Source organism: Anarhichas minor, unplaced genomic scaffold, assembly GCF_050575085.1.
Source record: "Anarhichas minor isolate MPS153535 unplaced genomic scaffold, ASM5057508v1 ptg000007l, whole genome shotgun sequence".
NCBI classification, from domain to species: domain Eukaryota; kingdom Metazoa; phylum Chordata; class Actinopteri; order Perciformes; family Anarhichadidae; genus Anarhichas; species Anarhichas minor.
In genome coordinates, this window is record NW_027466453.1 from 587,710 (window position 1) to 613,293 (window position 25,584).

The following is a 25,584-nucleotide window of genomic DNA, read 5'->3' on the forward strand; positions in this document are numbered from 1 at the left end:
TGCCTCGTTTACTGATGTTGGTTGTAGACAGTCATCAGTATTACATTAAAACTGTTTCATAAGCAGTTAAAACTTCTTCAAAGTAACATTAACTTAAAGTATTTTTATTTAGTTACATTCAAACACTGGCTTCTTTACAACAGAGATAGTATTAGTTATATTAGTTACATTTGTTCTCAGTGCATGGCTGCATCCCCATTTCATTCTTTACTGTAGCGAAAGAGCATTGAACAAGAATAAGTTCTGTTTTTGAATGAAAATGCTGGAAATAGTATTTAACTGTTGTCCTTATATCAGATTAAGAATCTATGAATTAGAGTAATAGATTCAATGATGGAAGTAGTTGTTAGTTGCAGACCTAGCGTTATGTTTGCACTCTTATTCCCCAGGTGTCAGCTTGAATTTACAGTTCTTTACAGTGCAGTTAATATGACAAACACATGTAAGAGTAGATTCATCTTCTCCAGCTAAACCCGAGCAGCAGATCTGATGACATATGCAGCCATTGCTGTTCACATCTTAGAACGTCGGTAGTTTGTCAGAGAGCTTACCCTGCAATTTCCTCATATCCTTTGAAGCTAAAGCACGGTTTCCATGCTGAAAAGGAGTCAAATCCGTTGTCACATCATTGGACCTCAACTCTTGCCCCACCGACTTCCAACCAAATGTAGCATCACTGACTCCTTGACCAGCTTCATATCCATCTGAGGGACACAAACCATGTGAGATTAAACCAATGCATTACATCGGAGCCAAGACACACACAAGCATGTCTCGACAGCACAAAGCAAACGGGAGGAACTTATATTTCATGCATGTTTGAAAAAAGAAAAAGAAAAGAAAAGCTTTTAATACATTTCTGCTTCACTTCTGACATAAAAGCTGCAGCAGTACAGGAGTCATCACTGAATCATCATCCCTTACTTTAAGAAACCAGATCAGCCAAATATAGGAGATCAGATGTCAGATTAGTCTAAAAAAATGTAAGTGCAGGACAAGACGGGTAAATAAAATGATCTCATCACATCTATATATTTTGGATTTTATGGTTGAATAATGCCTAAAGCAGTATGATTTTGTTATCAAATCAATAATGAAATTGATGAGAATGTATTAGTGAGAACTGGGATTAAGAAGTAAGCTACATTTGTAGTCTTAAATTAATATTGGGGTTAACACAACAGTACAATAGGATACAGGGTTTATGCAGTTTTAATACCACGTACAACCAAATTGTAATACCCACTAGCTTTTTTAAGGGTAACTACATCCTCAAATTCTCTTAGAGCCCTTTCTCTAGGGCTGAATATCGTTAAAAGTACTAGAACAACGTTTCCAGTCAAACGATACATGCAATCCATCTTTTTTATGCCAAGAACAAGAAAATACTTATTTGTCACCACAAGTGTTCTTTGGTTTAATCAGACGTGTAACTGGCCCACCAGTGCAACCCATACAGCCAGAACACAGAGATGCTAACAGTGCTACAGCCACCAGGGGGCAGTCCAGATGTTTTGGCTTAACTTTTGGGCAGCCGTAATGACACACACACACACACACACACACACACACACACACACACACACACACACACACACACACACACACACACACACACACACACACACACACACACACACACACACACACACACACACACACACACACACACACACACACACACACACACACACACACACACACACACACACACACACACACACACACACACACACACACATCCCTGAATGTTGCGGCTGCAGAGTAGAAGAGTACATTCCTCGTTTTAACAGGGAGCAGAAGGGCAAAACAAAAGTACACTGAATTACCTAAGTCAATGAATAATCGTGACAAATAATCAGGATCTCAATATTGACCAAAAATAATCAGGATTTTCATTTTGGTCATAATCATGGTGCCCTATGGGGGGGGGGGGGGATGTCTTCAACAGCAATAACAGCCACATGAGCGCTGTGCAGTGTGGCGGCTATGAGCTAGCACAGCTTCCATTCACATTATGGATATCAATGAAGTACTATGCACAGTTATCGTCAGATTTTCATTTTTCCATTGGTCCTTGAACACATCATGTGTGACGAATGCTTCCGTCAGAAAAAGGAACTGAAACTAAGCTTAAAGAGACATGTTTGAGTTCTCTCTACTTCTAGCCATGGTTGTGCCGTTTCCAGAGAGGTGCAGGACACACACACACATATATATATAGCAGCTAAAATCAAGGTCACCGAGACAAAAAAGGTGACCGGAGCAGGGTCATTTTTTAAATGATACCCTACCCACTCCCAGCATCATTTTCAATAAATGCAAAAGACAGGAGTGGGGAAGAAAGGACTGTAGGAGGCGTGGTCTCGTGTCCACGTAGTGTGTGACGCTCAAGAGACCCTGACTTACCACCGCTTAGTGTAGCATGGACAGCATCATAGGCCCACTTCTCATGGCTAGGTAGTCAACGTTGCCGTTTGTCTGTGGAGTGAACTACCTATCTTGATTCAAGAGCGTGGTCTTTGAGAGCATGACTCAGATTTTGACACGCTTTCTGTCCTCACACTCAAATAGCCGCCCCCCCCTCGTTTGCACTTGGATTTGCTCTGCCTCAGATATTTCCTGTGCTTCAGCTCTTCTCATCACACTCAGGCTGCTTCTGTGTGCTCGTGAATGATCAGCTCTCAGATTCCTTCTCTGCTCTCAGATTTTTTGTGCAATAACCCGGTCAGACTTCTAACTGGTCGAACAGTGTTTGTTGGTTAGGAAGGTTGCCAACTGAGTGAAATGACCCAGAAGTATATAAGTGGCAGCCATGATAGGAAAGGGCTGCATTTAAAAACATTTTAAGCGTTAACACGTTTAATTGTACACTATGGATAAATTCAAAACATCCTTTAAAGGAGGTGCAATTCTGTATTGGAAAATGAATTATTTGAATGGTACAGCATTGAGTTGGTCACTGTAGCATACTCATTTTCTATGTGGTGTAAATAAAGCTGCTTAAAAACATCCATTGGCAGTAGTGTAGTACAGTCGGATTGTCTTAGCACCGTGGCTGTCTTTTCCTTAATTCTTATGAATCCCTTCATCTTTCCTTGACCTCATGACATTTTCCATGAAGGTAAAGGAAAATAATATTGCCCGTTTGCTCCTGATCAGTGAGAGGCCAGAGAATTCAGCTGAACCACACCATCACATCCAAGCAGAAAGATACAAGCTCATGTTGAACAGAATGGGTTTTTTATGACATTTAAAGACCTGAAAAAACATTGGGATAATACTTAAGATCCAGAAATTGGAGCAAACCAAACGTGTTTAGTAAGAAATGTTAGCTCACCCTCTTCCTGGTGTGTATCTGCAGGAGCGTAGGCATCGCTGGGCCCCGCTGGCTGCTCAGGGTAGCTAGAGGGCAACACGTCATACACCGCTGCTGAACCGGGCTCTCTGGACTTCACTCCGTCCTGGCTGGATGACACACTGTCAACTCTGACACACACGAAAGAGACAAATATTAAGACCGAAGCAACTGCATGGTTTCACAATTTTTTTGTATTTATTTTACTGACTGAATGGCTAGAGGTCTAGGTTTAACTAGGAGTCAGAGTCATATACACAATGTATAGTATAAACATATAGAATTGAACAGATCAACCACTGTCCCTAATATCTGGTCCAGTTATTCTCTGAGGTGTAAAAGCCGGACATAATGGACAGGTTATGTAATCAGGTGTTCTGTAGAATGCCAACACATTCCCGGTGTAGAAATGGTGAGATCACAACATTGACTATTTGTTAATACTTTGTTATGACAATCCTGCTCAGTTTGGAGAGTGTGTGGGACCTTTTTGCATCAATTCCACTTTTACCTCAACTCTATGTGTTTAATCAAGTGTTCATAGGACTGAATGTAAACTCAATGCACGAGGCCTACAGTAGCTGCTCCCAACAAGTAGCCAGTTGTATGGAAAAGGTCGACATGGGCTCAACATGAAAGCCTGAGGAATAGTTGATGAACAAACTATATTCGTTTTTGTTGTGTTGTTTAAAATGATGCATCTTACTGCAGACTCTATGACTGTGTGAAACTGTGGCCCTGTAAGGTTTAGGCCCTTGTTCAAAACGTATCATCTCTGCCAGGCATAGGCCCGGGGAGAGGTTATGTGTTCGGTCCTGTGCGTGACCGAGTGGGAGTGCACCTCTGTTTTTCTCCACGGCTAATCTCACATTCGGCTGCACCAAAATGCACAATATTTTAATATATATATCATATTTAAAATGTTAGATATACATTTGGATCTTGGTTCCACAGCATTCAGTAGCTTTATTTCAGCTACTCGAGACCGAAAGAAACTCAGGGTTTGTTCATGAAAACCTGCCGGTGACCAGGTTAGGTTCAGAGTCAGTTACCATGGTAACAGACCCCCTGTTTATGTTACCTGGTTGTATTAATTCAACCACAATACAGCAGTCCTATGAACCCACGCTGGCCAAAATGAGCTGATGTGACCTTATCCACCATGCATCTCAAATTATTTTTGTGACACCATGGTTTTATTCAAACTCGTTTAGTAATATGTGCACTGTGAGCATATTGTCAACTCAAATTATTAAAAAGGTATGAGTAGGCTACTAGATTTTGTCCCAGAGCCCCTGTGTCAAGACAGGACCTCCAGTGTGGTTAGGATGCAGGGCCATAGGACTAAAACATATATTGTGGTGCATGTTTCCAGAGATGTGAAATTAATTCGATTCACAGTGGATCAGGGGCATTTACAGCCATGCAGAGACTGGGGCAGTTACCCCACTTAAAAGGAAACTTTAACGTTACACCTCAAGTTACAAATACGGTGAGGTAACGTTAACGCGCGTTAACACATGTGATGCTAACTCAGGAGTCTAATGCCTCAATAATCGCTGTGTGGATTTTTACGGTCGCTTGTTATCAGCTCAAAAAGTTGAAAGACCAACTCTGTCATACATGTTTTATGTAAACGGGTCTTACATATGTCCGGAAGTCCTTTAGGAAGTTGATAACGTTGAATTCTCCCGGCTAACTGGCTATAGTTAGCCAGCGCGGAGAGTACCATGGTGATGCTAACTAGCTAAACTAACACAGCTCATTAAGAGTTTGAATCACCTGGTGGTACATTTAAAAATCACTCACGTGGATCATCGTTGCGGCGCGTGAGTCTTAATCGTTTTGCTAACGTTAATGATATCGCTCGCTGTCAGTTAACCGAGTTAGCAGCAGGTTGGTAACGTTGAGCTAATCGATGTTCCTTAAACAAAATGAGCTAACGTTAGCGCCGGGCTAAACAGACAGCAGCGTTTTGGCTTATTGTTAGTATATATTGCGAGACAGGCTGTGACAAAATTACGATTTAGAAGACATTAAGGCACTTGTGAGAATGCAGTGATGTAGTCAAGAGACAAGTTATTCCCCCCTATATGGCCATAACTTAAGGGAGCAACACAGCATAGGCCCAAAGAGTCACCGACATATTACAAGCAGCTTCCTCCCTAGTAGAACACCAACCTGGGCTGCCAGTCATTCCAGTGTGGCTGCAGTTTGTGGGCGCCGCTGAGCCGAGACCCCGAGGCTTTACGGCTCATTACCTTTCAGAGAGCTGCATAACACGCTGGCCGCGGTAACCGTGTCGCTCCTCGGGGTTACTTTTACTAATGTGTTTGTCAAGTGTCACAAATCAGTTAGCAACTCGTCGTTATGGCTAGCTTATGGTAGTGTTTCTTCTTCTTCTTCTACGGTTTACGGTGGTTGGCATCCTTGACGTTGCATTACTGCCATCTTCTGGAGTTAACCTTTGCGCTGGTTCATTATTGTGTTCTTATTTTTCTTCTTCTTCTTCTTCTGCTGCTGCTTCTGCCGCCTCGTCTTCTTCTTCTTTAGCTTTTAATGGCGGTTGGCAAACAGCTTTCGGGTGCATTACCGCCACCCTCTAATCTGGAGCGTGGAGCTACCCTATTCACATTTACAACCTTTTTACACTTATTTACCATTTTAACAATATGTACACTCTGGGTGAGCCTAGCATCGAAACACATTCTTAAAAATGTTAACGAGTCTATTCAGCTCCTTGGCATACCTTTGGACCTCTGCTACAGTTTTCTTTCTTGTAAAGAAAAGCGTATGTTTTCTCAACAGAAAATTAAAATCCCCATTCCAAGGACCACTGTTCAACTCTTTTAATTGTTTCCTGCATCGATTTTACAACATATTCCACATTCCTACCTCCTTTCCACAGTCCCCATCATCTGCGAACAAAGATCTCCCTACCTTGTTCAATATTATTATATACACTTCGTTTTGTTTAATGGCGGGTGGCATCTATTGTTAAAGGTGCATTATCGCAGTATGCTGGAGTGTGAGGCAGCGTTCCCCATTTCCTATGGAACTAGCATCAAAACAAATAAAACAACAGCCAAAAAAATCTTTTGCCAATCCAGTTTCTTTACAAAACTCAAACAAGGCTTTATACTTTCCTCCCTCAATGCTGAGTCAATTCTTAAGATTCAATAGTCACACCCCACAATTCTTTAATTTACTCTTTAACTTTTCTCTGTGTTTCATACATCTGGCAGTGACAGATAACCTGTTCAACCGTTTCTTCTACCACATTCACACAGACCTGATGAATGTGTTCAACCCTCTGTGCCCTAACCTCAGACTTGATATGATCGTATATGCGCTCATCCTCCCACATATTGCTTTATTTCATATAGATGACTCCCTTTGTTTCCTTCATACCACTGCTTTGCAGGTAGTCATGTTTCTACGTATTACGGCTTTGGCTTCGGCTTTACTCAAAGCTACATCCATGATTGTGTCCTGTTTCAGAGCTCGTTGAGCTAGAGAACCCATCATGTCAGTCCCCATGTCAGTCCAAGAGGCTGTTCTGGTGGAGATAGGAAGACAGTTGATTAAAGACAGCACATTCAAGTGTTTTGGATAGAAAGGGTAGAAGAAAAAGGGGTCAAGTGATGGTTTCTTCAGAAGGGGGGTGACTCTGGCAGTCTTGAAAGCTGTGGGAAAGCATCCTGACACAAGAGATGTGTTGATGAGGTGGGTGAGGAAAGGAAGGAGTTCAGTCGCAATAGACTGAAGAACAGGGGAGGGGATCGGGTCAAGGGAGCACGTGGTGGGGCAGTTAGATGTAACAAGGTTGAGGACCTCGTTGGAGAGGGGAGCAAGATAGTGTAAGATGGGGCATGAGAGGGGAGGGAAAGCTGTCGGGGAAGAGCTGGAGAGGGTAGAGAGGGAGAGGGTGGACAGGGGGGCTGAGAGAAGGAGGATCTGATATCGTCAAAGAAGTTGGTGAAATCATCAGGGAGAAGGGAGGATAGGAGGAGGGGGTGGGGGTTGGAGGAGTGAAGAGAAAATTTCGAAGAGTCTTTTCGAAGAGTCTAATTAGTAAAAATGTAACTAATTAATACAGGATGCTGTTGCAGTAGTCCAGTCGAGAGGTGATGAAGGTGAGGATGAGTGTTTCAGTGGCTGAGGAGGAGAGGGAGGGGCGTAGACGGGCGTTGTTTTTTTTAAGAAAAAAGTGGGGTTTTAAATGTGGTTGATGCGATGTTTGAAGGAGAGTGTTTGTTCAAAGATGACACCAATGTCAAGGTCAAGGTCAAGAATTTGAGGAAGTTGGTTTGCATCCAGGTCTTAATATCTGTGAGGCAGTTTGTGGTGCTGGAGTAAGTGGCTGCAGTGATGGAATTAATGGAGGTGTAAAGCTTGGTTTTCGTCAGTGGAAATGGGGTGCATGCCGTGACTAAGAGGAAGCATGTTTAGGATGAAGAGGAGGGGAACAATCACCAATTTAGAATTTAGTGATACTGTTGAACTGGTGGCGGTCAGAGAGGTTTGATTTGAACCTGTAGGGCAGGGGTCACCAACCTTTTTTAAACTGAGAGCTACTTCAAGGGTACCGAGTAGTACGAAGGGCTACTTATTTGATACAAACTTCCTGAATAACAAAATTGCATAGATCACCTTAATAATAATAATATATGTGAAGAGACAGTTTGATCACATGCCAGTTAATTATTCCTCACAATAATTATTAAGAATTATTTCCACAACAATGATGGTATCTACACATATATATTTAAACATGCAACTTTTATTTCTGTTAATCTGTTTCAACATTTGAAAGTCAGAGGTATCACATCTCTGATATTTTTGTATCATCACATGATCAAAGCCGGTTACTTTTGCACATAGCGCCTGCTGGTGAATGATGCAGTGGTAATGTAGACATTTTGCGAAGTCTGGGTCACCTTTGCATTGCGCAATGAAGCCTGCATGCCGGCCCGTCATCGCGGGAGCCCAGTCTGTTGTCACCGACACCAGCTTTTCCAATGGTACCTTTTTCTCCACGAAGAAACTAGTAAACAGTCTCGTCTATAGCCGAGCGGGGGATCCAACCCTCCTAGGCGCGCTAGCGTCTCCGGGCGCCCGCGTTCAAACCTCTAGTCTGGGCCTTTTCGGTCGGATTGCGTTTTTGATTAAAAAAGAACAGCAACTACAATTGTAGACGGAGCTCCATGGTGACAAGTGCTATTTTTAGAACATGCCTTGCGGGCGACTCACGTGGTCCCTGCGGGCGACAGGGTGCCCGCGGGCACCGTGTTGGCTACCTCTGCTGTAGGGTAATGCCAGTGATACAGAGGCAGGACTCAAGATCACACATGCGTGAATGCAGGCAAGTGACCGTCACCTGACGAGGAATATTTGCTTGAAAGTTCACCAAAGGAACTGTGAAAACACACAAAGGCAGGCAGTGAAGTAATCTGAAACGAGAGGAGAGGTAAGTAACTGAAAATAAAACAGGAAATACCGACTGCTGATAAAATAAGAAAAAACATAATTTAGGGGACAGGACAAGACATGACAGTGGTGATAAGTAAGGGTAACTGGTCTTCAAAAATGATGCTTTGTTTTAATTCCTTTGGTTTTTATTCATGTGACTTCTTGAGCACATTTAGAATGAAAATAATATTTATAATATTAACCCAACCATTTAGCTGTACCTCCGTGGCCCACGAGATGGTGCTCTAAGGCCGACCAGTGGGCACCGGCCCAGAAGTGAAAGCAACAGTATCCACCTCCTGTTACTGCCAGCTTGTCACTATGTTAAGAACCTACTAGAACTACTGTTATATGCAATCATTGCAACCTGCTGTGATTATGCCTGTGTTTTATCTTTTATGTATTTATTTAATGTCTTGTTTTAAATCAGTAATGTCTTGTCTTAATGTTTTTATACATTGTTGCTGCTGAACTGACTGATGAGTCACCAACTCAATTTTGTTGTATCTTTTTACGATGACAATAAACATCCTTATCCTTATTAATTGATTTGTCAATTATTAAACTGACCACAGTAATAGCACCATAGAAAAAAAGCTCCACAGTTCACTTACACACACACACACACACACACACACACACACACACACACACACACACACACACACACACACACACACAATGTTAGAGATAGGCTAAAAGCAACGTTAGGATTTTTTAAATGACCCGACCTGAGGAAAAACTATAGCCCAACCCTGAAGGGTTCCAACATCAGGTCCAAGCACTGATCTGTGTGTAATTTGTTATATTGCTACAACACTGTCAGACTTGATATCAGCCAACTCAACTTAAACCTAAAACACTCAGCATGGCAACGGCGGAGTGTGCAGATGTAGAGGCCGGTGGCTACCACAGACTCCGCTACATTTATGACAGAAATACACTCATTAACATCGGAAAAGAAAGTATTGGATTGAGTGCAGCTCATAATATGAGGGCAGCAGATCAACAAACAACAAATTGGTGCATTACCGCCAACAAGTGGTATTGAGTGTGGATCAGGATGTCTTACATTATTTCATTAAAAATGTAACTAATTAATACAAACAGGCTCATATTTTCTCAATAATATGAATACTGAAATAGTATTTGATAACACTTACTTCTTTGGTTCTTTTACAGAATATCTGTTATATCAAAATGTACTTATATCTTGCTGAGGTTTCCAATTAGCTGCCTTCTTTCTTGCTCATATTTCTGACATTGCACAATAACATGTTCTACTGTTTCCTCTTGCCCACAATAGTTGCATTTGCCTGCATCATGTTTTCCTACTTATAGTAGCGTACTCTTTAGCCCAGTGTGTCCAAATCTAAGTCTTGATATCATTGTTTCCTCTCTCCTGTTCCTTCCTGCTCATCTCATTTCTCCTCTGAACTCGGTGAAACCATCGTCCTTTCCTGTCTTCCTCCCATTGCTTCTGTCACCTTTCCTTCAGCCTCTGTAATACTTTTGGTTTGTGATATACTGAAGCTGACTGCAACACTACTTTATCTGCCATTTCCTTTCCTTTGACACCAATATGTGCTGGTACTTATGGGAATACAACTTGACCCATCATTTGAATTCTGTATAATGTTTGTTGTATTTCTATAAGGATGTCTGGTCTACTGTCTGAATGGCTGTTCTGTAAGCTGGCTAATGACGAACTTGAATCTGAACAAATGATTGCCCTCAATGGTCTCGTGTCCTCTATCCACTGTAGTGCTAACAGTGCTAACATGATAGTCCCTCAGTGATCATTTGAGCTATTTTGACATGAAATATTCTGGAACAATAACTGCTACTCCTACCTTGCTTACTAAACTGTTTGTTGCATCTGTGAAAACCTGGACACAACTGTGGTAACTGTCAAGCCTACGTTGCATCGGGAAGTATCCACGGTGCTATTACTGGCAATGGAACTGTTGGACTGAAATTGAATTTAGGTATGTTAAGTTCTGTTGCTTTTTGTGCTACTGTCCCTCCCTTTTAAAGTTCCCTGTGTTGGATGCTCTTTGCTGTGGCCCTGTAGATGAGCCCAATAACTCAATGCTAACTGCGTTTTTCTTCATTCTTGAGGCATTTCTCCCATTTCCACCTGTAATGCAGCCATGGGGGTTGTTTTAGAGGCACCGGTGCATAATCTCATTGCCTGATATTGAATATTATCCAATTTTTGAGAGATGTGCTTGCTGCTGATCCATGCACCACACAACCATACTTTCTTCTATTTATCCATTACGTTGTTAATATGTACAGCCCATGTGACCCTTTCGTCAAACCACAACCCTAAAAATGTAAAGTGTTTTACTCTCTCCAAATCTTTATTTTATAGTTTTAGTTTTAATTCACTACCAATTTTTTCTCCTTGTAAAGAACATTGTCTTATCTATACTGAACATTATAACCCCATTTACAGGTGCTGGTCATATAATTAGAATATCATCAAAAAGTTGATTTATTTCACTAATTCCATTCAAAAAGTGAAACTTGTCTATTATATTCATTCATTACACACAGACTGATATATTTCAAATGTTTATTTCTTTTAATTTTGATGATTATAACTGACAACTAAGGAAAATCCCAAATTCAGTATCTCAGAAAATTAGAATATTGTGAAAAGGTTCAATATTGAAGACACCCGGTACCACACTCTAATCAGCTAATTAACTCAAAACACCTGCAAAGGCCTTTAAATGGTCTCTCAGTCTAGTTCTGTAGGCTACACAATCATGGGGAAGACTGCTGACTTGACAGTTGTCCAAAAGACGACCATTGACACCTTGCACAAGGACACAAAAGGTCATTGCAAAAGAGGCTGGCTGTTCACAGAGCTCTGTGTCCAAGCACATTAATAGAGAGGCGAAGGGAAGGAAAAGATGTGGTAGAAAAAAGTGTACAAGCAATAGGGATAACCGCACCCTGGAGAGGATTGTGAAACAAAACCGATTCAAAAATGTGGGGGAGATTCAGAAAGAGTAGACTGCAGCTGGAGTCAGTGCTTCAAGAACCACTACGCACAGACGTATGCAAGACATGGGTTTCAGCTGTCGCATTCCTTGTGTCAAGCCACTCTTGAACAACAGACAGCGTCAGAAGCGTCTCGCCTGGGCTAAAGACAAAAAGGACTGGACTGCTGCTGAGTGGTCCAAAGTTATGTTCTCTGATGAAAGTAAATTTTGCATGTCCTTTGGAAATCAGGGTCCCAGAGTCTGGAGGAAGAGAGGAGAGACACACAATCCACGTTGCTTGAGGTCCAGTGTAAAGTTTCCACAGTCAGTGATGGTTTGGGGTGCCATGTCATCTGCTGGTGTTGGTCCACTGTGTTTTCTGAGGTCCAAGGTCAACGCAGCTGTATACCAGGAAGTTTTAGAGCACTTCATGCTTCCTGCTGCTGACCAACTTTATGGAGATGCAGATTTAATTTTCCAACAGGACTTGGCACCTGCACACAGTGCCAAAGCAACCAGTACCTGGTTTAAGGACCATGGTATCCCTGTTCTTAATTGGCCAGCAAACTCACCTGACCTTAACCCCATAGAAAATCTATGGGGTATTGTGAAGAGGATGATGCGAAATGCCAGACCCAACAATGCAGAAGAGCTGAAGGCCACTATCAGAGCAACCTGGGCTCTCATAACACCTGTTGGGAACGTAGAGGAGCGTGTTTGGGTTATCAGCATCTAAGAAACTAAATTCTTGACATCAATAGAATTATTAATGTCAGTAACAATTATTAATGATTATTAATAATAACGGGGCACCACCCTGCGAACAGGGACCAATAACCAAACAATAAAACTAAGTCTCATGATTAGCGTTCACTCATAATGTCAATAGTCTGAGTACTATTACACATTCAGAGTGAAAGTGAAGGTTTAAGTTCGAGCACAGGCCACTACATCCAGTTATTATTACACACATATGCACAAGTAATCACAGACGACTGCTCTTTAAAATATAACAGAGTTTATTAAATCAAAATAATAAATGATCAAATCAAGTACTATCAAAATCAACAAACACTATCATACAATTATATATCTAATACCTAAAGTCAAATGAATAAAGTGGGGTAAGGATATGTATATAGATATATGTACATGTGTGAGTGTGTGTGTGGAAACAAAGGGGGGGGGGGGCCTACTCAAACAGTGATGGTACGTAACCTAAAAAGGGGCGTGTGAGCCTACAAGCAAAGATGGCGGAGTCTATTGACCCGCGACAAGATAGCTGAGAGGTGGCTACGTGTAACCACGTGGGACGGCGCACAATGTGGGTTGGGACAATAGATTACGCGACCACGTGTCTGAGAGGTTCACCCAAAATCAGTGAATCTAACTATGTGTGTGCGGGTTAGTGGGACGAGAGATAGAGAGGGAGAGAGAGCTCTGAGCGCGGTGCTCGGCGCTGCAGTGAGAATGTGAGGAACAGCTGATCACTCGTAAACTCTGCGGTCGGATTCTGAACCGACCGGTCACGCTTGTACGGTGATAGTTGCGGTTCTAGATCTCACTCACAGAGCCGATTTAAAGAAGAGAGAATAAAACCAAACAAAACAAAATAATCCCCAAAACAAAACACATCTTTATCACTGCGGTGAGATGCGAGTATTGCTCTCTTATCACCCCGAAACTCGGTCGGCGAGACGAGGCTCCGCCACCGTAGTTTTGGGCTTTGAAGTGATAAAATCACAACCTCCACATCCACTAGCAGCGACGGATCTAATGCAAACAGTTACAGCAGGAAATACACAATATAACGGGACTCCGTGGTCCGCGATGCTTGCGCAATAACACGTTATAACACGACAGTAACTTAACGTAACAAGATGCAGGAATAACAACGACATAACGAATAGGCTAAATTAAGCTAATGCTAAGCTAAGCTAAGCTAGGCCCAGATACCAGTAACTCTTACTTGTAGAAGCTTCGTTCGGTAGGGTACGTTTCCCGTGGTGGGGATCACTCAGTCCTCGAGTAGCCGCTGGCTCTCGGTGGCGCGGCCTCGGGGCTGGCTGGCGCAGACTCGGCCTCCTCGCTGCAGAGAGGGGCTTTTTAACTTCGGCTGAGGGACGAGGTTTGGGTCGTCCTTCCCGGAAATCTTCGGCGAGGAAAGATTGTTACCTTCTGCCGGCGGTGTGTACACAAAAAGGGTGGGAGAACGGGGCATAGGAGTTATCCGTTCTCGCACTACAGGATCCAAAACTCAAAATAAAACACAGTCTGTTCGACCAGCGAATGTTACATGTGACCTGATAGGATTTGATGAGGCCGTGGTTCCTCGTGGATCTTCTTGTCCCCTGGACGAGTCCGGGGTGAAGAGAGCCTTGTGGATCTCCTTACACCAGCGGTGTCTGGACGGAAGAGAAAGAATTCTAGCTGTGCTCAGGCTTATAAACCAGGTGGCACAACCAGTGGGGGGCCCTTTCTTGGGGGACCAGCATCAGGTTTCTGCTGGAGCTGGGGGGTGTGGTCCTCCGGCATGAGGTTTCTTGCAGATCCCAGATCAGGCGTTTTGGTGAAAGGAAGGAACATGGCTGCTCCTTTATTTGAAAAGCACGTGTGAAGGTCTCAGCCAGCCAGGACAGCAGGGTCAGATCCCAACACACCTGAGCAGTGCCACAGACTGATCGACTCCATGCCACGCCGCATTGCTGCAGTAATTCAGGCAAAAGGAGCCCCAACTAAGTATTGAGTGCTGTACATGCTCATACTTTTCATGTTCATACTTTTCAGTTGGCCAAGATTTCTAAAAATCCTTTCTTTGTATTGGTCTTAAGTAATATTCTAATTTTCTGAGATACTGAATTTGGGATTTTCCTTAGTTGTCAGTTATAATCATCAAAATTAAAAGAAATAAACATTTGAAATATATCAGTCTGTGTGTAATGAATGAATATAATAGACAAGTTTCACTTTTTGAATGGAATTAGTGAAATAAATCAACTTTTTGATGATATTCTAATTATATGACCAGCACCTGTATATGACCACTCTTCTACCTTCAAAATGGCTCTCTGCAGTTTCTTTACTATGAATTCCATATTTCTCCCCTTCTTCCAAATTGCCCCATCATCTGCAAATAGTAACAATCCCATCCCATTTTCAATTTCACTGAACACATCATTTATCATTATGGAGAATAGTACTGGACTGACTATACTACCTTGAGGTGTTTCATTTTCAATACCAAACTTTCCAGAATAGCTCTTTCCTCTGCCTTCTATAAATCTTTGCAATATAAAATCCTTTATCCATCCATACATTCGACCCTTAATACCCAACTTACAAAGTCTAATTAATAACCCTTCTCTCCACATCATATCATATTTCTTCTCTATGTCAAAAAAGACAGCCACAACACTTTCCTTGTTTACCTGTGCTTTCCTAATTTCATGTTCCAAACTGCTGGATCTATTGTACTTCTCCCTTTCCTGGAACCACTCTGGTATTTGGATATATATCCTTTACTTTCTACATAATATGTTAATATTTCATTTATCATTTTCTCCATTATTTTGCAAGTATGTGATGTCAAAGCTCTTGGTCTGTAGTTCCCTCGGGTTGTGCAATATTTACCAGGTTTGTGTGTTGGGACTACAATGGCCTCCATTCCGCTTTGAGGCAATTCCCCACCCTCCCGACATTTTGCTTTTCTTGAGACATCGGCTAAGTTCTGTCTTTATAAAAGGCTTGTTTAGCAGATCATTGGTTCATCTTGCTGCAATAAATATTCATTCTCCACTACTGTTGTTTCCCTTCCTCTTTTGCCCTCTTCACTAATATTGTCTGAACTATGAATTCTAACAAGTGTTTGCCAACATCTCCGCTTTCTCCTCATCTCTCACTGCTGTTGTTTCACCGTCATTTAGGACTGGGTACCCATACTCTCTTTTAATCCTGTTCAGTCTTGTATCATTTTCCATACATTATCATTGTTTGTCTCACTTCCTATTGAGTTACAAAATTTCCTCCAAACGTCATCCCCTTTTTATGATCCTCCTTACACCTGCTTGCAACTTTTTATATCTAATACGATTACTTTACAATATTTATTTCAAGATTTAATTGCTTCATCACATTCCTTTGCCCACCAAGGTACAATCATCTTTTTGTGCTTACCTCCCTTCTTCTGCATGGACTGCTTTGCAGCCTCTAGGATAGCTTGACAAATAGAATCATTTAACTTATCAACATCTTCACTAATACACACTTTCTCCATTTCTTTATCACCGACCCTTCTAAATGTATCCCAGTCAGCACTGCTGAAAGACCATTTCTGTAGTCCTTCTGTCTCATATTCCTCTAAACTTTGCCCTTTTCAATCATTATTGGATAATGGTCACTTCCTACTGTTGTACCTCTTATTACCTGCCAGGAGCTAACACCTGCCAATGAATCAGATGATAAAGTAAGGTCTATTGCCCACTCTGCCCGTTCTGATGTTAAATCTTGTTCCAGTTATTTTAGCACACTATGTTTTTTAGCTCCAAACTCGTTACTACTACCCCATGATGTGCTATGAGCATTACAATCTCCACTACATATCACTTTCCCTTCTAAACGTACAGCTAATTCATCCAGGAAATCGATTGAAATTGTCTTACGTGGGTTATTAAAAGTTTGTAATTCTGATAGATCCTTGTCCTGTCCAAACTTCAATTATCACATATTCCAGCTCTGTTCCTTTCCCCAAAACTTCATGCTGTATTCCTTGTTTTACAAACATTAAACACCCTCCTTCATTACCCCGACTCTATCTCTGCAAATACTATCATATCCTTTAATACCAAAGTCTAATTCTGGTTTAAGCCAGGTTTCCTGAACACATATGATTTCTGGTTTCTGTTTTAGGTTTTTAATGAATCCTTTAAACCAGGGGTCGCCAATTGGCGGACCGCGGTCCGGATCCGGACCCAGACGCCGTTGTATCCGGACCCAGGACCTAAAATCGATTTTATTTTGACAGAGCGCTTCTATTTTAACCGGCGCAGCTTTTTCAGCCTTTACGGCACTTGTTGAGCGGTGCAGGAAACGCACCGACCAATGCGTTGTAAATCACATCACGTGATGCGGCTCAGGCAATCAAATATGGGTATTCTGACAAGTTTCCTGACTCGAGTGATATGTACACACACCGGGGGAGAGACGAGGAGAGAGAAGGACGAGCAGGAGAATAATACGTGAGTCAGAGAAATTCACATGACGTTCTCCAAAAAGAAAAAAGAGACCAGAGTCTCTAACCAAGAATGAACAGACTCTTATAGGTTAATTCTTCACACGGACAGTTTATAACCAGTGTGTCTCATATGTTCAGAGACCGTGACGATTATTAAAAGCGGTAAATGAAGCGACACTACGAGACAAAGCATAACTCTTTTGAGCAAACGTACCCACTCACATCTAAATGAAGAGACAGAAAATAAACCTGAGAGTCCAAAATGATCAGAATCCTAACACATTAATTCATGTCCAACAATGATGTTAACAGAGAGAATAGAGCAGAAACAAGTAGTTTAATAACCACACATAAAGTCCATGCTCACTGATTTCTCTTTTTAGAAGATGACAAAAATATAATATTGTGGCTTTTTTGATTGACATCACTTCACACCTGAATGAACTGAATTTAAAGCTGCAGGACAATTCAGTGAAATTAATTTTTCTAAAATGAATTACTTTATTTTAAGATGCACATTTTTGAAAAGCTTTCTGTTATGTCAGTTATTCTTTAATCCAGCTTTTATTTTACTTGAAAGTAGAGAACATGTATTTATGTATTTCTATGCATTATATATAATCCATCCAGTTAAATTTGAAAACTGAGAATAATATTTGTTAAAATATAATTGATGTGCATGTTCTTTATTTGATTTGACAGTTGTTGACTACACAGACATGTTACTACTACTAGACTTCTTGAATATATATATATATATATATGGCACTAAATAGCGCAAGTTAGATATTATTGTAATGTTCTGGACCTTTGCCCGAGGAGATTTTCTCAATCTGGACCTTTTGGAATTTTAATTGAATACCCCTGCTTTAAACTCTTGGCCATAGGCTGGTGTATAGAAAATCCTAATTCTTGCAGTGCCTACGTTTCCTGAAGGCAACGTGGTTGAGGAAGGTCCTCAGCCTTCCTTGGGTACATCCCAAGTTTCTTAATTCTCATTTCCTCGCTCCTCGATCCTCGCTTGAACCGGAAGTTGTTCTGCACCGCCATATTGACGGCCGTCCCAAAGCTCTTATTTAGCTCTGAGGAGAGAGGATGGAGGAGGGAGGAGGGATCTCCGAGGAGCCATGAGCGAGGACCCACGAGAACAGACTTACAGGAAGTCTTTCAACGGCCGACACGCCCCCTCATTGTTCATCAGTCATGTGATTGGACGCTGCAGCCGATCGGACTGATGAGATTTTTTCAACATGTAAACAGTGAAGACGGATCACAGATTAAACTCAAGCTTTATATTTGATTAATTTTCTGATTCAACATCTGGTTTAAATAAATGTTCATTGTAGACTGAACAACAAAAGGACCACAAACAACTTTTTACATTTATTAGAAAGATTTGTGTTTTCATGATCTAAACTTTTATTATGGAAACAATTAAAGTCAGAGGGAACTGGAGAGACGAAACACTTATATATAACACTTATCGACGTCACAATCTGAACACAGGACACATTTTGTTAACAAACTACAGAGAGAAACACCTCTACAGTGGTGATTACTGTGTGTCTTTATTAGTTATTAGTATTATTAGTTACTATTATTAAGTACAGTGATCATGTGAACAGACACAAACTTATCAAAAGTCTCTCCAGCTGTTAAAGCCGACTGACAGCTGATCCAGCTGTGATCAGCTGATCCTCCGTCATCAGAAACAGACGTCGCTTCACGTGACGCAACTGAGGAAAGGACGTCTCATGTCTGTTAAAACATATTTCCTCGTTCCTCTCTCCTCGCATGGTTTCCTCCATGCATCCCTGGTGGGAGGGACTAAGACGCAAGGAAAGGACCCAAGTGAGGGAAACGGGGATGCAATTAAGAGACTTGGGATGTACCCCTTGTTATGCTGTCAGTTATGATTACACGCCCCTCTCAGTTGATGCCACGCCCCCCACGCCAGATCAGGGACAAAAGTCTGGAAAAAAAAATTGAAACTGAAAAAATAAGATTTGAAACTGTAAAAAATAAGACTTTAAATATCAAAATATATATTAAAGTGAACAATGAAAATAAATATTTTATTCAAAACAATTCCGGAACTGAATCAAAGTTATATTTAACCCCAAAACACGTTTCTTTCACTTATTTTTAGTTTGAATATGTTGTTGTATTTTTCAAAGTTCAAGACGAAAATTTTAACTTTCAGTTTCAATTTTGTTTTTCAAATGATCAAAACTATTGGCCTGGATTTGGCTCCATAGAGGTGTAGGTGATTAGACACAGGTGGGATCAATCAGGGGCGGGGCAGACAATCACAGTGGCGGGAAAACACGCAAAGGCAGGAAGTGAAGTGACCTGAAACGAGAGGAGAGGTAAGTAACACAATATAAAACAGGAAATAATGATAACTGATAAAATACGCAAAACATTACTTAGAAGACAGGACAAGACAGGACATCACAGGACATCACAGGACATCACAGACCGTATGCCTTCCGAGAAACCCCTCCCTACTCTGGCTCTGATTGGCTATACCCTTCCAGGCGTTCTATGCATCTGCTTAATGCTAACTTTGGCCAAGTTAACTGGTGCTAGGAACCATAAATTAAAGCATTAAATCTCACAATTATTTATTTATCATTTATACATGTATTAAAGCATTTAATTACATAATTAGTTATGTATTTATATATTTAGTTTCAGCTCTAAAAACCCTCCGTGGGGTGGAAAGTGAGCTGGAAGTTTCCGCTTGACATCCTGTATACGTGTCATCTGTTACATTTATATCATAAAATGTCTTTACCAAATAGCCAAACTGACAAATAAAAAACCTACCTGCATCCTCTTCACTGGGGGAAAATCTCCCCCAGAAAACCTCCATCCCTCCCATCTCCTTCCCTTCTCCCTGTGTATCTCTCCCTCTGCTGGCTAATAATACCTCTGTTCAAGCCTCAGCATACAGGCCTTTGATAGCGCCACTCCAGGCTGCCATGCGTCAGCCATGACGTCAATGCATCCAAACACACAGGGCTCTGTGTGGAGGAGAAGCCTGCTGTGGGTGGGTTAGCTCGGCCTGTAATGCATGCCTGTAGCTTTGCTTGGTAGCATAGCACAGTGAATGGCAGAGAAAAAAATGAAGCATTGAATACTGGAAAGGTGAGGGGCGGGCGCGGGGGTGGCAATGTGGGACAAAGAGGAAGGAGTATTAGGGAGAAGAAGAGTGGTTTTGAATTGTACTCTATTTTCACACTGCACAAATCAAAATGTTCTGTTATTCTGATAACTGCTGCTATTGGTTATTAATTATCACCAACGCTATATATTTATATAGAGATGCCTCTGGAAACGTAGTATGGTCAGCCACTTGACAACCATATGATAGTTGGTCATGCTTTGTTGATTCATTCCACTTTTGGTAGCTGCTGGAGGCCCCACTGAAATCTGTTTCTGGTGAACCTGCATGATTTTGTCTGATTTTGTGGGGTATCAGCCCCGATGACAGGCATTAAGATTACCAACACAGAGACAGACAATACTCTAGCTGATGGTCTGGATGAGGACCGTCGGTGGACATTTTCCTCTCCAGAGATGTTCGATTGGGTAGATTTCCTTCTGCACCTTCTTCTTTCATTGGTGCAAAGGGACAGTGCATAAACAATGACAGGGGTAGAAACATACAATTCCTAAAAATATACTGAGAGAAAGGTTTACAAGCACCATATACCACGATGTTTACATTCAATCACAGGACAAATAAAGAAACTAGACAAAAAAAACAAAGATAATAGACAACAATTTTCTATTGAGTGTAGGATTTTAAATTCAATGACTTGAATTTAGTGCTAGAGGACATGGAGAAAATATTGTTGCATATTTGTTATATTTTGTAACAACTGTCATGGATCGGAAGGGAGAGATAGTTATCTGTGCCAAACAGGAGCTTGTAGATTTTTGAGAAGGACTTTTTTGTGAATGATTTATTGCTTGAATTGTATGTGATTGAAGTGAAATGTTGTTTGAAAGGCTGATTTCACCTTTTCACCAGTACTTCAGTTGTGAGTACCCCTGATATCATACCTTTGTCTTAGAGCTTCAGGTGGTATCCGTCAGTAGTGTAATGGGAAATTATGTTATAGTATAGATCGTAATACAGATATCTTGATCACGTATAAGTTAGGTTATGTTATAGTATCATGTGAAATGTTAGAGAATGTACAACTGAAAGTGTGGAACACAGACAGACACAAAACAGTAGTCTTGCAGAAGATATTAATTAGTTTTGGATCCAGGTGTCTTGTTATCTTTTCTCACAAGGGTGAGAAGTGAAGAGACACTGTTTCTTTGTTGGTAAGACAGAGACACAGAGACAAGACCTTGACTCCAGAAACTAATGTCCGCAGGAACAGACAGCCTGTGTCTGAAATATCATACTGCCTTTATGACGCATTATCTGAAGTTGTAAAGGCATGAACCTTTGTATGCATAAATGGCGTTGAATATTGCACTTCGTCGAAGAAGCATTCACGCAGTCTACTGAATATGTAGTTGCTGTGCTTTCTTCCCTCTTGCAAGAGAATAAACGGAAAAAGACAACTTTGAATCTTCTGATGACTTCATTATTAATTCGTGAACAAAAACTCTCTCCTCCAGATTAACCTAGAAATTTTCCACCACAGTAGTCTTCAAATAAATATTCCACGTTCTTCCATGAGTTTTAGTCAGTTAGTTCATTTTTTCATTTATTATTTGTTACTTTTTCTATATCTCAGAGTGATCAATTAAAGCAGGCCCTCATTTACAATGACGAGGAGTTCAAAACAAAGTCAAAAATTGTATATAAGGATAAAAAAAACAAGATAAGAACAAGAAAATTAGCTAAAACAATTACACACTGACACACAGTGGCCATGATCAAAGCCCTGAACTGTCCCTGGGTTGGAAGACCAGTGTGTTGGAGGTCATTATGAGCTGGGAACACTGACTGAAAAGGCTGCCTTTCCAAGAGCAGAACGTTTTTGTAGTATTTTAAGTATAAACCAGTCACAACAGCCAGTTAGATACGGTCCAAAGTTTACATCCTGCATTGTCTTAATGTAAGATGGGAGCTATCCGATGAGAGCTTGATGGATAAACACATAGGGATGTTTATTATATCTCTCTGAGCTTCAGATGGTGAGATCATATTATTAATATAAAGTGTTACAAGAACTGGACCCAGGATTGAACCTTGTGGAACACCCTTGGATAATAAGTTCCCTGACCAGGGACCAGGGCTCGTGGTGAGATGGAGTAGAGCTGACTGGGGTTTTGATGTCTAGCCCCAAGCAGGACCCAGGAGGGACGGACAGTGTCCGCTGCAGGACAGGCAGCGGTGGCACCACTTTCTCTGGCAAAGGATGTATCGGGTTGTGCTGGGCCGAAGATGATGGTATCCATTAACTTCTCTACTTCCTGGATCTGGTAGAGTATGGAGATTCTCTGTTACAGCTCTGCAATCTTGTCGGCAAGGCGGACGCAGCTGACACAGCCAAGTGAACTAGTGGAGCAATGTTTTATAGGTGATGAGGCCAGTACAGAACTAAATGTGCATAACCATAGCTTAGCACAGCGACCACATTATGGCACTGAAATAAGGTTACACGGTTTTAATTCATCATTGTACGACAGGTTTGCACAGGGACATTTACATTGTAGTCCCAATTTACTACAAATGAAAGAAAAAAAGGAGTGAACTTTATCAAAGATTAGTGAGACAATCAGGCAACTATAGTAATTTCAGACTTATCTTCTCTCCACTAAATAAAGAAGTAGTCATCATTAGTGTTGATCCTTTAAAAATAATATTTTCGACCATGTTATCTAGCTGTCAACAGAAACAACATTGTATAACAACTGCATCATTATGTAGTTCTTTCGGAATCCTTTTTAGCCGTTTATTGCAATTAAATCACATCTAAATTGTTTATTTTGGGTTCATACAGCTGTAGTAAACCAGCCGACGTGTGGCTTGCTAGATACAGGGAATACAGCTGGTGAAATTCAAGGAGCGTCTCCGGATGTTATGAACCATGATGGCGTTTAGTTTACCGGGATATCTGGGACTTGTATAAAAACAGTTGTTATTCAATTTTTTTTCAATTCAATTAATTTTTGTATAGCCCAAAATCACAAATTACAAATTTGCCTCAGAGGGCTTTACAATATGTACATATTTGACATCCTCTTGTCCCGGGACCCTCACATCGGAACAGGAAAAACTCCCCCAAAAAAAACCCTTTAACGGGGAGAAAAGAGGAAGAGACCTGTGGGAGAGCAACAGAGGAGGGATCCCTCTCCCAGGATGGACAGAAGTGCAATAGATGTCATGTGTAGAACAGGATAAGTGAATTACAACACATTCAATGTAATTACAGCACATTCAATGTATGACAGAACCACGGCAGGAAGCAAGACCTGGTCCAGGTATAGCCCGGATACACAGGAGCCTGTGAGGCGAGAAAGCACAGACACTCTGGTGAAGAAGCAGGTCAATAATGTGCATTAATGGTATCGGTAATATGAAATAGTAATGTGAATAATAATAAAAGTGATATTAGCAGTTGGAGTCAGCAGGGCCATGGTAGGAGGAAGGACCAGGGTCCAGATGAAACCATGCTCCATGGAAACCTGTGAGGAGAGAAACCACAAGGACTCCGGGGAAGAGACAAAGTCATTAATGCGCACTAATGGTATTGGTAATAGGATTAATAATGTTAATAATGAAGATCGTAGTAGGTGTCAGCAGGGCCATGGCTGGTTGAAGGACCAGTGTCCAGATAGAACAACCATGTCAACCATGATTGACGAAACATGAGTTATTTAAGGATTGTTAAAAGCATGGGTGTTAAAAGATCCTCCTCCCTGCCTACACACTACCAAAAACTGTGATTGTGAACCTGAATAATTGTGGGTTGCCCTGCACCACATCAGCTCTGGCCCTTTAAGAGCCTTGTGAGGAGCCCTGGGTGAGTTCTAGATGAAATCCCTGGAATATGGACTGTCCTCGATAGATTCCCCTGATTGGGTTCAGTTGATATCCCTGCAATATAAAAGGGTTCTTGGTAGATCCCCCTGAGTGGGTTCTAAATGAAACCCTTGGAATATAAAAGGGTTCTTGGTAGATCCCTCTGAGTGGGTTCTAGATGAAACCCTTGGAATATAAAAGGGTTCTTGGTAGATCCCTCTGAGTGGGTTCTAGATGAAACCCTTGGAATATAATCGGGTTCTCTGTATAACCCCCTGAGTGGATTTTAGTTGACACTCTGAAAATGGGGAAAGGTTCTGGATAGAACCTCCAGAGAGAGTTCTGGGTGGAACCAGTACACCATAAAAAGGTTCTCTGTAGAACCCGTATAAGTTTACACAATAACAATAGAGCAGATTCATCGAAGAAAAAGCCAGAAGCAATTTGGTGAATTCCCTATAGTGCTGCTGACCCATGCTGTAACATGATAATGATGACATGATGATACAGTTCATGTCAGTGAAAGCCACTGACACAGACCATGATGACACAGCCCATGATGGCACAGCCCATGATGCATCAGTTGACAGTGTTTCTGTCAAACAAACGATACAGTTTAACAGTTTAACAGAGGTTTGTGTCTTTGCTCTCAACATGTTGTGAGTTCCCTCTCTCCAGATTCTCTTTGTCTTATGAGTATTTTCTAAAAAATAAGTCATTTAATAGACAGCTGATACATTCTTGAATCTTGGAGTCTTTAAAACACTCAAGTGCACTAATTGTATTATCCACTCAATGAAATAGCAAGTTACTTAAAATGCTATGTCTCACATCACACACACACACACACACACACACACGCACACACACACACAGGTTCTTGCCTCGGCAACCGCACAGTTACTAAGAGACTGATTGCAAAGAGGCAGTGTTTCCATGGTAACGCTAGTGGCTGAGTCATCTTCACTGCAGTGCTGCTCTCACGAGTGAACATGTGTTTATCCGCTGTTGGTGGTCATTCATTCATCTTCACTTGGTTTTGGACATGATTACAATTCTTAAACACAAATAATGACATGTCTTCAAAATGTCTGTTAAACATTTATGTCAGGTAGTACAAAAAAACTCAGTTTATTGTAAGGCAAGGCAAGTATATTAATAAAGCACATTTCAGCAACAAGTCAATTCCAAGCACTTTACATAAAACATCAAAAGACAACGTGTCAAAGAACACAAACTATAAAAGGTCATGTAAATACAATTCAGATCAGTCAGGAGCCAAGAGAATACAGAATAGAGTAAACAGTGCAGTATAATAAATGATTTAATAAAAGGCAGAAGGCAAACAGAAAAGCTTCAGCTTCAGCTCGATTTAAACGAAGTGAGGGTTGCAGCTGACCTGCAGTTTTCTGGGAGTTTGTTCCAGATATATGTTGCATAAAAACTGAACGCTACCTCATCAGGGGACATGAGAGGTCTGGATGGTTCAGAAGATCACAAATGTATTTTGGCCCTAAACCATTGCTTT

At 41.2% G+C, this 25,584-nt stretch overlaps 1 protein-coding gene and 1 long non-coding RNA gene across 3 annotated transcripts in view; one reads left to right on the forward strand and one right to left on the reverse strand.

Moving 5' to 3' along the window:
- The window catches only part of smg1 (SMG1 nonsense mediated mRNA decay associated PI3K related kinase), a 60,879-nt gene extending 54,945 nt beyond the window's left edge, over positions 1-5,934 (reverse strand). For both annotated transcript variants that reach the window (XM_076081899.1, XM_076081891.1), the window contains exons 1-3: positions 5,540-5,934; positions 3,341-3,489; positions 552-704 (exon numbers count right to left, since the gene is read on the reverse strand). In XM_076081899.1, the coding sequence (XP_075938014.1) occupies positions 552-704; positions 3,341-3,489; positions 5,540-5,616 (379 nt within the window). In that variant the 5' untranslated portion in view covers positions 5,617-5,934. The remainder of the gene's footprint in view (positions 1-551; positions 705-3,340; positions 3,490-5,539) is intronic.
- The window catches only part of LOC142938635 (uncharacterized), a 366,584-nt gene that overhangs the window by 177,638 nt on the left and 163,362 nt on the right, over positions 1-25,584 (forward strand). The gene's annotated exons all lie outside the window — the stretch shown is intronic.